Source organism: Vombatus ursinus, unplaced genomic scaffold (genome assembly GCF_900497805.2).
Source record: "Vombatus ursinus unplaced genomic scaffold, bare-nosed wombat genome assembly UNPS02006270.1, whole genome shotgun sequence".
Taxonomy (NCBI): domain Eukaryota; kingdom Metazoa; phylum Chordata; class Mammalia; order Diprotodontia; family Vombatidae; genus Vombatus; species Vombatus ursinus.
In genome coordinates, this window is record NW_020946048.1 from 6,110 (window position 1) to 19,633 (window position 13,524).

The 13,524-nt window shown below is 37.5% G+C and overlaps 1 protein-coding gene across 1 annotated transcript; it reads right to left on the reverse strand.

Annotated features, from left to right (window-relative positions):
• Window positions 1-3,548: 3,548 nt before the first annotated feature.
• LOC114032981 (pleckstrin homology domain-containing family A member 3-like) lies at window positions 3,549-12,878 on the reverse strand. The gene is made up of 5 exons (XM_027848427.1): window positions 12,798-12,878; window positions 12,522-12,686; window positions 11,430-11,473; window positions 9,146-9,258; window positions 3,549-4,170 (listed from the first exon to the last, which is right to left on the reverse strand). The coding sequence occupies exons 2-5, from the start codon at window positions 12,681-12,683 to the stop codon at window positions 4,043-4,045; spliced, it is 447 nt and encodes a 148-aa protein (XP_027704228.1). The 5' UTR covers window positions 12,684-12,686; window positions 12,798-12,878; the 3' UTR covers window positions 3,549-4,042.
• Between the last annotated feature and the right edge of the window lie 646 nt (window positions 12,879-13,524).

Below are 13,524 nucleotides of genomic sequence, written 5' to 3' on the forward strand. Positions count from 1 at the left end.
GTGACTTTAGACAAGTCACAACCCCTCTGGGCCTCAGTTTCCTCATTAGCAAAATAAGGGTGTTGGATCAGATGACCTCCAGCTCTAAATCTATGATCTTATCAATCTATCAATCAACAAGTATTAAGTGCTTACTGTGTGCTAGGCACTGTGCTGCTATTAAATATGGATATATACAAAATAGCTAAAGACAAGGTACTTTGGGAGAGAGAACATTAACAGTGGCGGGATATCTGGGAAGGCTTCATGCAGGAGATTGTGCCACAGCTGCACCATACAGGCGAGAGGGAAAAACTGAACTGCATTCCAGGCATAGAGGACAGTCATTGCAAAGGCACAGACAGAGCAAATGGAATGTTGTGTGTGAAGAACGGAGAGAAGGCCATTGGACAGTAATGCCCAGCAAGGTTGGGAAAAAAAAGCAAGATGAGATTGTGCGGTGCTTTAAAGCTAAACGGAACCGTTTCTATCTTCTCCTAGACACAACAGGCAAAGTCCACTGAGTAGAGGAATCACACGATCAGACTGGTTCTTAAGGAAAATTACTTTGCCAGCAGTGCACAGGGTGGACTGGAACGGTGAGAGACTTGAGGCAAGAAGACTGACCAGGAACCCAATTGCTGCAATAATCTAAGAGAGACTCGCACAAAGGTGGTAGCAGTGAACGTGGAGGAAGAGTGGGAGGGAGAGATGTTGTGATGTTAGAAATGGCAAGATCTGTCAACAGACTGGCTACGTGGGCTGAGGGGAGATCGATGATAAAATAAAGGTGAAAGGAGGGAGTCCACATGTTGAGAGAAGCTGAACTGATTACATATGGAAATAACTAAAACAATGCAGCACATTACTAGCCTAGCACACAGCTATTTTTTCAGTACCTTTTGGAAACTTATCTTCAATGTGCTAAGTGTGAAAACAGTCAAGATGAATAAATGGAACTATAGATAATTTAAAGGTTCCAAGGCATCTGCTGAAGAATAATTTAGTATCCTTTTGCCTCGGAAATTCAATTTTGTGAGTCACATGCTTTTTTTTTGTACAAGTCCTATTTTAAGATAATACTGCATGGAACAAATTGACAAACTAAGGCATTTACAAAAAAGATTTGAAGCAGGGGGATCCTTTACCAACAGGCTAAGAGCTGTTGAGTTAACACCTCCAGGGCTGTCAAAAAGCACCATTCCTAGGAAAACCAAAAGACTATTCTACCTGGTACCCATCTCCATACTCTCCACTTGTCATTGTCCTAGGAAGCAATGTGGATTTGGAGACAGTGAACAAGGGTATTGAACAAGGGTTTAAACCTATGGTCCTTCCACCTATTACTTTTGTGACCCAGGGTAAGTGAGTCTTCTTTTTTCTTTTTTTTTTTGGTTGAGGTTATTGGGGTTAAGTGACTTGCCTAGGGTCACGCAGCTAGTGGCAAGTGTCTGAGGCCAGATTTGAACTCAGGTCCTCCTGACTCCAGGGCTGCTACTCTATCCATTGCACTACCTAGCTGCCCCTGAGTAAGTCATTCTTAAACTTCTCTGGGCCATGATTTTCTCATGTGTAAAGTTAGGGTGTCCTTCCTTCAAAGGCCCTTTACAGTTTTACATCTAAGATCTTACAGTTAAGAACCAATCACATGCAATCACATGTGGTGGTTATAAAGTGTAGAGAAATCTAGCAGGTTTCAACGCAAGCCCTGATACTGAATCTATGGGAAACAAAAGTAACTGTGAACTCAAAATGGAAAAGAGTGGTATGTGAACTATGAGGCAATGACATTGCTTTTTATCCTGAAAAGTCGAGGGGCGGGGGGGGGGGGGACCTGAAAAATACCCAGAGTCCATTCCTCCTACCCAAAGGAAAAGGTCTCTGAAGCTTTTCAGGAGGCTACTCAACATGCTGCTTCACTGGTAACAGCACATGAAAGTCCATGTAGAAACCACAGGACTGCTCTCTGTGTGTCACCGAAGACTTCTAATTTCAGAGGGAAAAAAAAAACCGTCACAACAAAAAAGCATATTTAAAAATTCAGTCAATATTTTCATAATAACTATCTGAAAGAAAAGTATAACAATCTAGAAAGTTCACTTGCTCAAGACTTTTCAAGAATTTACCTACTGAATAACATAAAAATACAGGGTGTCCCAAAAGTCTTAGTGATGTTTTAAAGTTTGGGTTTTTTTTTTTAAAGTTTAAAATTGCACTAAGATTTTTGGGAGAGTTGGTGGTAGAGATGGGAGAGGACAGAAAAAAAGAAAAACGTTAAAAATATTGTCAAAAGCCACTCTATCACTTCAGCCTTTACAGTTTTATTTATTACTGTGCAAGTATTTTGCTAAAAACTAATTACAAAATCAATGTTAGTTTAATGAAGGGCTTGTTTTCACATTTGAGGATCAAGTGATATTCAGAAGGTAAATGAATGAAGCCTTGTCATACTGACCAGGGGAACTTATCTACTATTACCGTGTGTGAAAAAATGTATGTAGACTAAAAACTGTCCTGACAGAAGAGAGGCTATAAGTAGGGCATAGAGAACCTAGACCAAGAAGTATCTCTGTAGTTTCAATACTAGCAAGCATGCTCCTTGGGACCCCATGTGTACAGAGAAATATTCAAACTTCACACACTAGAGCAGAAGGCAACCTTTAAAATAGTACCAAAGTTAGGATATTGCCATAAATAGATTACTGAGGACCATTTTAAACCATAGAAAAGAAATGCAAATGATCTGCAAATATATTTAAGTGCAGCTGCCATAAACTCACTTAGAAAGAAAGCCTCATGTTTGATAAAATTGAGAGGGAAATGTGCTAATCCATTCTCAGATCCTTAAAAAAGAATCAAGAACGTGCATCATTTACATGTACCCTGTGATGTCCAAATAAAGGAAATGAAAAACTTTAAAATATCTAATCTTTTTTTTTCTTGGTTTAAAAAAAAAGTGTTTCATGTTCAACATCGTAGTTAATAATCGTCTCCCCAAAGTTAACTGAAAAAACAGATAACAAGGCAAACACTGACAACATGAACAGTAAGTATGAGCAGGCACTGCAAAAAACAATTTTTGTTTACTGATTCAATAATACCATTCCAAAGTAGTAACATGAAAGAAGACCTTTTTTTATAAAAACTTCACAAATAAAAAACTTTTCTAAATAGTTTTTACAGTTGAACACCTTATAGCACAGTGAGCTATTTTAGAAACAAGCACAAAAACTCTTATTCCACAAAAAAAAAAACAAAAGAATTTTATTTCTGTTTTAAACTGAGTAAATTCACTGCAACATTAACCTCTTTTTTCTGGTACAATGCAAATAACAACAAATGCACATCTTAAATTTGGTTGGTCACAAATCAGAATGCTATCTCTTTTTGATGCAGCAGAAAGTAATAAATAAATGAAAATTAAACACTTCATATCAACAGTTTGGTATCAACAATTCAGCAGCGCCATCCCCACATCTGAAGGACAACACAATCTGGTTTTATAAAAAAATACTTGATATGTCATGTCACTTGGGCTAAAGATATGTTAAGATATTATTAGTTGTTCCTTTTTTTCTTCAAGGAGTCTGGACATGTGATTACCGTCCACTAGTACAGTCACACATTTTTAATGGGGGTAAGTGACCAGTTGGTCCATGGCACAATCAAATATTTCACACCTCTGTCAGAATGAAACCTGTGCAAAAGGCTCCATGTTTATAAGCGACAATACAAACTGACGAAGCTGTCAGTCCTTCACACTTTTTAAAAAAATATCTACATTTATCCTCATAAATGCCTAAATGTTAAACCATCATTTGTTCAAAGAAAGAGATGCACATTCATATTGTGAAGTTATTAGGAAAATACTCTCGCAAATAAACTATATAAAGATAAAATACACTTCAAAGGTTTTTTGTAATTGTTGGTTATTTTTTTTAACATTATTCTATAAAGTGCAGAGAAATCCTTCTAAGGGAAAAAACTACTCCCTATAACAACAATATAATTACAGCAGCTTTTGCATAGCAATACTTAGAGAAAGTTGGACACTTCAGTTTCCTCAGGAAGAGAAGGATGGAAGAACATCATCCAATTCAGATCTTTTTTTGGACATGGTTCTATTTTCTTCAGGAATGGTTGCTGATGCCAAATCTCCATTGAGAATATTTCTTGAACAGTGAACAGGTCCTATTAAGAAAGGGATTAATACTTTAAAACTTTCCTTCCAAGACAAACCAAGATTAAATTCATTTTCCTATTATTGGACGCTTCCAATATGGTTCCTTCTAGACCGCTGAAAAGACAATACCTTAAACGCGAGTCTAGTTTCCTAGACCAATGTATGAAGCTACTTTTATTTTAAAGATACACACACAAAAAAAAAAAAAACTTTTGTGGACACTTCCCAGTCAAATCACAGAACTTTAGAATTGGAAAGAACCTCAGACACGTAGTCCAACTCTATTTTAAAAATGAGGAAGCTTAAGTTCAAAAAAGGCCAACCAGGTCACACAGTAAAATGCTAAACTTAAAACTAGACTCCAAGTCATACGGTTAAAGGACTCAGAGCTTGAAGGGAGTTTAGATTCCCTAGTTTAAATCCTTTATCCATCAGTTAACATTACTACATACCACTTACAGGAAAGCAAATGTAGTATAATGGAAAACATACAGCCGCCTCTGGAGTACATGGACCTGGGTTCAAAACCCACCTCCATGACCTTGGGGGTAAGTCATTTACTCTCCCTGGGCCTCAGTTTCCTCATCTATAAAATGGTTGTGCTAAGCTAGACAGCCTCTGAGGCCCCTTCCACCTCTAGTTCATAATCCCCATAACAAGGCCTTCCACCGGGGACGCTCCCGATGAACACCGCCAGCGAACCCAACAAAGCCGGGTACAAAAGCAGTCACGCGCCACCAGAAGCGACTCAGAAGCTCCGGTAATTGAGGAAAGTCCACCGGTGGGGCATCCGCTCTAAATGCCACCCACCGAGCTACTGCTCAATTGTCGGCTAAAGTAGGCACCTGCGAGTACACACTTCAACTACTCTGCAACTGCAGGGAAGTCTCAAGCCAGGCCTGGAGAGAGTCCGATGCACCCGGGTTTTCAGAAAATAGATCTCAAGAATTTTAGGATTAGGATAGGAATGACCCCATCACTGAAGAACCTAAAATGGAATGCGACTTCAGAGATCGCTGGGATGCCTATGGAATGAAACTTTGACTATACAGTCACAAATTACGCCACTGCGAAAGGAAAACAACAACACTGCAGAGGCAGTTCCACGGTGATTTCAGATTTTTAAAAAACACGTACAGAAAAATGAAGGACGTATAAATTTTTAAAAGTGGCACAAAAAGTAAAGATGGAAAGTTTAAAGTCAGGAAGTCAATTATATCAATTAATTCCTTAGTCAGGAAGCTAAGGTTTCCATTAAGTACAATGAAAAAGTCTTTTGGGGGCAGCTAGGTGGCGCAGTGGATAGAGCGCCGGCCCTGGATTCAGGAGGACCTGAGTTCAGACCCGGCCTCAGACACGTAACACTTACTGACTGTGTGACCCTGGGCAAGTCACTTAACCCCACTGCGTAGCCAAAAAAAAGAAAAAAAGAAAAAGTCTTTTAAAGTTATATTAGGATCAAGATGAAGAACTAAGAAGGGACAAACCTACTGTTTGGGGAAAATGATGTGATTTTGACAGATGACAGAGAAATCAGAAACTATTTAATTTTGACTTTGTTTCTGTATTCTCCATCAAAGAAAATAATCTTGAAACAACAATGGGCAGAATATGGTGAACCAAAAACCCTGAAGAGATGTTATAGTCATTTGGGACCAATATCTTTTTGATTCCAAATGGTCCCAGAAGGACCAAATTGGTCCTTTTAACTACTGTAGGGGTAAAAAAATAAAATAGATGGGTATCAAAAACAGTGGGAATGGCACTGGAAGTAGTCCAAAAGAAACTGAATGGTACCACACTTCAGAGATGATAAAGAAAGGACACTTGCACTGAGCAAGGAATGGGTCCTGGTATCTGAAGGCAGCTGATGATACAGTACATAGAGTGCTGGGCTTGGAATCAAGAAAAACTAAGTTTAAAGCATTCCTCAGACACTTACTAGCTATACAAATCACTTACCACCTTTCAACCTCAGTTTCCTCATCTGGTAAATGAGGGGAATTAGACTAAATGATATCCAAGGTCCCTTTCAGCTCTGAATCTCTCATCTTGTAAAATTCTATTATTTTAATTGATTTTAAATTTTAAACTGATTCACATCAGTGAAGTACCTGAACTATATACAATGATTCAACAGACCCTTTTCATAGAATTGAACCATTGTTTTAGTGCCCTTAACCAAACTTTTTAAAAATGATAGAAAATACTCAGCTTCATGGCAATAATACAAAGACTAATATCTAGAGGATGGATGTACAAGGTTATATTGTATTGTAATTGGATTACAAAATTTTAGGACCACTTAATGTTAAATGGCTAACATTAAGAGCGGGGTTGTTTGGGGTCGATAAAACTTAAAGACTTGAAAGGTAAACTATTAGATAAAGATCTTAAGGCCCAATCATGAGCTGACAGGACTAGATGAAATATTTGGATATGCCTACATTAGCAGGAGCAGATTCAACTATACACCTACTAAACACGTCCATGGCAAAGACATAATGGTTTCATTTTAGAGCTAAGAATATGAAGCAGCAAAGTAAAAAAGAGGTAGGAACCAACAAGCTTTGGCTTTTTTGCAAACTCCACAACTAATATTGTCTGTGTGACCACAGACAAATAATTTTCTCTCTGTGATAACCTGGTGACTAGCAAAGGCAGAACTCCTTCACCCAAGTGCTCTCCCCTACTATTACCACCTACCTCCTGCTCTCTTGAAGAGGCTAAACAAATACTGTGCTTCTTTCCTTTCCTCCATCCTTCACTTCTCAAAGTACAATCAATTTCTGACCACTTCGCACATGTCCTTTCACACCTTCTTCTACATTTTTCTTCTAAATCAGAATCTTAGAGATACAACCCTCTTGCCCTCCAACCCTACTAACCCCCAATATCCAATCCCCAGGGACATCTAGTCCAATCCATACTTGAATAAGAATCCCATCCACTCTTACCAAAGAAATGGTCAGACAACCTTTGCTTAAAGATTACTAGTGAATCAAATGCATTACTTTACAAGGCAAACCATTCCACTTTGGGAAAGCTCTAATTGTTAAAGAAGTTTTATATTAAGCCTAAAATTTGCCTCTTTGCAACTTCTGACCACTATTTCTCAATCTGCCATCTAAAGCCAAGTAGGTCACTTTAAACTACTCACCCACATGATGGTCCTTCCAATACTTGAGGATAGTTATTCCCCAAGAAGTCCTATATTCCTCAGGATAAACACGCCCAGTTCCATGTGGGCTTCCTATGGCATGACACCAAGGCTCTTAACCATTCTGGTTACCTACTCCTGGATGCTATCCAGCTTATCAAAGTCCTTTCTAAAATACAGCTTCCAGAAACAAGCACAAGATTCCTAACGCGGTCTCATTACAAAGAATACAATAGGTCTAGTCCATCTCTAGTCTTTGATGTTATGCCCCTCCAATGTAGTCTAAGATCAACTTAACTTTTTTGACTCAATGAGTTTGCATTCCAATAAAACCCAAAGATCTTTTTAGGACAATGTTACCTGGCCACCTCTTCTCCACATTTTGTTTGTGAAGTTAATTTTTTGTATTCCAATGATAAGACTTTATATTTCTCCTGATTAAATTTCAGCCCAATGAACTGACTATTCCTTCTATCTTTGTATCATTCTGTGAATTTAATAAGCAGACCATTAGTGCCTTTACCCAAGTCATTGGTAAAAATGAAAAACAGTACAAAGCCAACCACAGCTCTCTGGGCCACTCTAATTGAGACCTCCTTCTAAGATGACAGTGAAGAATCATTAATGGATGCAACCTTTCCAACAGGTGTGAATCCACTTAAACCTGCCATTCTCTGGAACAAGTCCTGCTAAACTTCCCAAGCTGCTGTAAGAAAATCATTCAAGGGGGCAACTAGATGGCACAGTGGATAGAGCACCAGTCCTGAAGTCAGGAAGACCTGAGTTCAAATCTAGCCTCAAATACATAATACTCACCAGCTGTGTGACTCTGGGCAAGTCACTTAACCCCAAATACCTCACACACACACAAAAAAAAAATCATTCAAGTCCTTTACATATGGAAGTGAGTGGCACAAAACATAGTAAAAATTTTGGGAAAGGGCAACAATGAATGTTCTTCCAATTCACCAGGAGAGACATACTTTTATTACAGCACAAATAATAATAATATGATTTGATTAGACCTGAGAGGCAAGCAGTATGGCATAATAGAGAGAGAGAATCAATCTTAGAGCCACAAAGTCCTGGGTTCACAAAGTTCTACCTCTGACACATACTGAATGAGAGAAGCTGGATAGTACACTGGATAGAACTCTGAACCCAGAATCAGCAAAGTCTGAATTCAAGTCTGTCCTCAAACACTTACTAGCTGAGTGATCCTGGACAAGTCACTCATTTTCTTCATCTATAAAACAGGAATAATAATAATAGCACTAGTTCCCAGAGCTGTTATAAGGATCAAATGAGACAATATTTGTAAAGTGTTGTGTAAATTTTAAAGCTCACAGATAAAAACTTTAAAGTCACTGATAAAAGTGTGAAAACCACTCTAATTGAGAGCTCCTTCCAAAACGGCAGTGAACCATCAATTAATAAAGATAATCTAAGATAATAAACTCAGAGAAGATGCTGACCTGCATTGGTAGAGGGAGAATCCTTATCAGGAAATTTCCAATGAAATCACAAGCCTAGTCCCTCACTTGTCAACTGATTATGCTACCAACATGGAGACTTTTTCCTCTAGACTTGGAATGTTCATTAGCTTAGTTTCACAGACTCATTTAAGATTCATTCTTTTTCTCTCTTTCTCCAATTTAAAAAACATCAACGACCAGGTACAGAAAGTATTTTCATTTTAAAAAGGTATTTACATATGCAAAGTTCTATAACAATCTGTACCTTCACTTAACAGCATCAATCTGGGAATCACAGTAAGAACGCTAATAAAATCCAAAGGCACTTACTGCTGCCTTCAAACTTACTATCTGGGTCTTCAAGGGGAATATCATTGTAGTCTGTATCTGAGTAGGTTCTTCTGCGCCGTTGGGAGATTCGGTGAAGTGAAGGCCCTGGTTCTTTTACAGTGTGACTACTCCTACAAAGAAAGTAAGTTGATTCACTTTACAATCAAACAAATTCAAACATCCCCAAGTCAGCTTGAAGTCTTAAATTACTTCTGTTTCAGTAAAAGAGAAATCCCTTTCATGTTAATATACTAACCAAAACAGCTTTCTGAGTTGAGCTGGATGGAAAATAGCCATCACAAAATTCAAGAACTTTTCTCTGAAAGAAAGCACTACAGCCCTCTGAAAACCTTCAACCGTATGCTCTTGGTTCAGAATTCTATATGAAATAAAGCTCTTGACTAAACAAGGTTGGTGGTCTAGTTTCCCAACCACAGATGGGCAGATGAAACAGTAAATAAGCAGCAACAGATAAAGAAGGAATGGGAAGTATTGAGATTTAGACATACTGATATCAGTGAAAGATGCTAGTGACAGCCAATGCAGAGACAAAAGGATAAATAAAAGGCTTCTAAACTTAGAGCTGAAAGGTCCCTTAGCAATCTCTTAGGCCAACACCCCAATTTTAAACATGAAGAAAGGGAGGCCTAGAAAGATGAAATGATTCACTTAAGATGACAAAAGCATGAAGTAGGAGAACCAGGATCTAATCCCAAGTCCCCTGTCTCCAAATCTGATGATATTCTTTCCACTGTATTGTGGGAACAGGGACATTAAACCTGCATAACTCAATAGCTTCAAGGAATCACTCCAGTATGACTGTTAACATTCATAATGACCCTAAGTCATTCAAATATGAATTATGTTCCATAAATTTTGCCTAGTATAGTACGGAAGAATGAAAATAGATTTTAGAAATAATCCCATCAAAATATTTATTCAAGTAAAATTACCATCAGATATGTTCAAAGTAAAAGGACGCATGGACACTTAAAGTGAGAGATGCATATAACAGCAGATTTTTTTTTATTAATTGAAGTTGCTGGATTTTTTTCTCTTTCTCTTTTTTCTTTTTTTCAAAAATTCTTTGCTTTCAAGTTGGGTCTTTGGAAAGGCTAAGGGGAAGGATACATGGAAAATGGAGGTGATGTAAAAACAAAAATTCAATAAAAATTTATTTTAATAACAAAAGGCAGAGGTTTCAGTTTTCCACAAAACATACTTAGGTGGAGCTACTCATTTCCTGACAATGCTGGACAAATAAAGCTTTAATTAGCATACTTGCTTTAGAATTTTCATTTTACACAGCTGACCCAGAGAAAGATCATTTTAAGCCAAAAAATGTTATAAGGATAAAATAATGGAACATCTAACAACTTACATTTTGAGAGATAAATATTACTATAAGGAAACTTGACTAATGTTAAAAGTTTAAATTCCTCTGCTGCACAATTTAAAAACCTGGGATTATAATAGGTTATTCAAGAAAGCTGAACTTCTAAAAAGAAATCTGCTGACATTAATTTGATTAGTGTTTATTTTTAAACATCCATGAGTTTTTCCCTCATTCTGCAGTTTTTCACCATGATTATTACTTCTTTACCTTTTAATATGATTAAGAAATACAATAAGCTACAGCTCAGCGTTAGAGACCAGAAGCTCCAACCAAATTTCCACTGATCAATGCTTGGGATACTTACAAGCACTTGATGGATATAGAAAGCCATCAGCTGATAAATGGCATGGCCTCTCTGCCATTTTACATACCAAATCCTATTAATGTCAAAAGAAGCAAGGTGATGTAATGGACAGGGCACTGAACTTTGAAGTCAGGCTGACTTGGGCTTGACTCTTGCCTGGGACTCTTAATTTTTAAAAATCCTTTGCTGGGCAACTTTACCTCCATCAACCTCAATTTCCTCATCTAAAAAATGAGGAGGTTGTATCTGATGACTTTTCAGGTCCCTTCTAGGGTAGCTAGGCTGTGCAGTGGATAAGAGTGCTGGACCATGGACTCAGACCCTTACTAGCTGTGTGACCCTGGGCAAGTCACGTAATCATGTTATGCCTGTTTCCTCAACTGTAAAAATGAACTGGAAAAATGAAATAACAAGCTATTCCAGTTATCTTTGCTAAGAAAACCCCACAAAAAGGGGTCACAAGCTAGACACGACTGAAAACAACTAAACAATATAACAATAAGGTCCCTTACAGCACTAAACCTATGATCCTGTAGGCCTTCCCTGTATAGGTAATATGGGGCAAGAATGAGTATGGAGGGGGAAAAAAAGGACAGTTTTACCTGTCTGAGCTGTAAGAACCAGGGTGGCTGATGGAACGTTTCATCTAGAAATTAAAAAGGAAATAAAAACAAGATATAAATTAAAAATGCACAAAATAGGTCCAAAAAATAAATACTATAAATGGAATCATCCAATTTAATTTTAGTAAACCAACTCAATAAAGAGATTGCTGGGAAAAGATTTTTAAAAATGAAATACTCCCAGGGAGCTATGATTTTATTAGGGTGAGTATTCTGTCCAATGATTCACATTTTTACAACCCAACTGTGCCTGCTCATTCTGTGCAACTCTTGTCTGCATCCTCCCCTGGTAGAAAGTATTTCATTTACTGGAAGTTCTCTATACCAAGGAAGTCAGAGGTCCAGTCTCCATCCATATAAAATCTCCAACTAATTTCTCTGGGTTAATAAAAATTAGGGGGGCAATCTTGGCACTATAAAATGTGCTTATAGATTTGATTTTGGAAAGTATATCTCTAAAGCTGCATTGTACATTTAATATAAACCTGACAAGCAGTAGGTGCTTAATAAATATTTTTTGATTGAATGAAGAATAATTCACTACTCAGGCCATTTTTGGGAATCAAATCTCCAACTTAGCCAACTATGCAATACACCAGTGTAAAACATCATAGATTTTGGTAAAAATCCTTGCAAAATCTCTCCAAATCTTTTTTTCAGGTAATTCCCAAAACAGTAACAATGGACACTGTGAATGCAACCTGCTTCCCTTCGTGAAAATTATCTTGTACTTTTTAGTACAAAATCAAATGTCCCCTTCTGACTTTATCTTACCTCTTGGGTCCCACTTTCACATGACACCAAGTTTATCACCCCTGAAAGGACAATGAACTAGTTGACCCTGCCAAACAATGTACCCGTTGTTCCAGAGATTCTAGATAATTTCAGATTGCAAGTTCATGTCACTTGACACTTCCCCCAAGAATTTTTTTTCATTTTTTCCCCAGTTGTGCTTATGCAGAATACAGAACTCATGCACATGACACTATTTATGATAAGAAAACTGACTTGTTTTCACCCCCTCTAACTCTAAACAGTGAAATAATCCCATTGGGGGAAAAATGCTCCAACCATTTGAACAGGTGAAGGTGATACAGGAGAAACTAGAGGATCTGGATGAGGCAATTGAAACATCTCTGGTTTAAACTTGGCATTTGCTATCTTCACACATTCTTCAAGTGTGGTGATGAATGTGTTACATGTGGCACTAAGCAGAGATGAAGCTTCGTTCATATTCTGAAAAAAAAAAATCAACAGACACACAAATGTCAAGGTCAGTAAAGTCAAAGACCCATAAATGAATCTTGTTCAAAGGGGCAACATTACAATCGAGGAGGAAAACATTACCTTCAATTAATACATTTAAAAAACTGCTTTGAGGGAACATTTTACTTCCAAGAACAGGGTGTCAGAAAATTGCAGCAACCTGTGGATAGGTAAGTAATAGCTGTCTCTTCTTGAATAAATAATATATGAATGAAACTAAATTCACAAATTTTAAAAACATGCTTTTCCTGTCTAGTTAGGATAGTAGTGATCTGAAAAACCTTTAGGTAATAATTTCTATACCTGTACATATAAGTGACACAGACGAAAACAATTTTCTAATTCTTAGTGCGTACAATCAAAAAAAAAAAAATCTCAATTCAATTTTGACAACGAGTTATTTTGAGAAACTGGTTCTGAGGCTGTTACATGCAATAGCTTGGGAAACCACTTCGGCCTACCAGGCCAAATAGACAAACAAAATAAGCAAATGACCAAACACCTTCTTTGTCTCTTGAGTCTTAAACCTAGCAGGTGCTTAATAATTATTTTTAATTGAATTGAGTTGGGAAAAAAAGACAAAACTCTCCTTTTCTTTAATCCCTGCTTTTTCCATTCCTACTTACAACAAATACAGAGGTAAACAAAAGCCACTCTCCCAACATCCCTCTACTCAGAGAATGGTATGTGGCTCCCAGTATTAGTCACATCATTAGCACATAATTAGCATGTGCTAATTAACAGAAATAGTAAATGTGTATCCATTCAGCAGCCAGACCCTACATATCTGGATTTCTGACCCTTTTCT

Bases quoted from the DNA above. Each gene is read 5' to 3' on its own strand.
- LOC114032981 (XM_027848427.1), bottom strand. From the start codon at position 12,683: ATGAACGAAGCTTCATCTCTGCTTAGTGCCACATGTAACACATTCATC. The intron at 11,474-12,521 runs GTTGGAGCATTT...TTTAATTTCTAG, and splicing joins CACCTTCACCTGTTCAAATG to ATGAAACGTTCCATCAGCCA. The intron at 4,171-9,145 runs GTAAGTTTGAAG...CTTTCTTAATAG, and splicing joins TCCCCTTGAAGACCCAGATA to GACCTGTTCACTGTTCAAGA.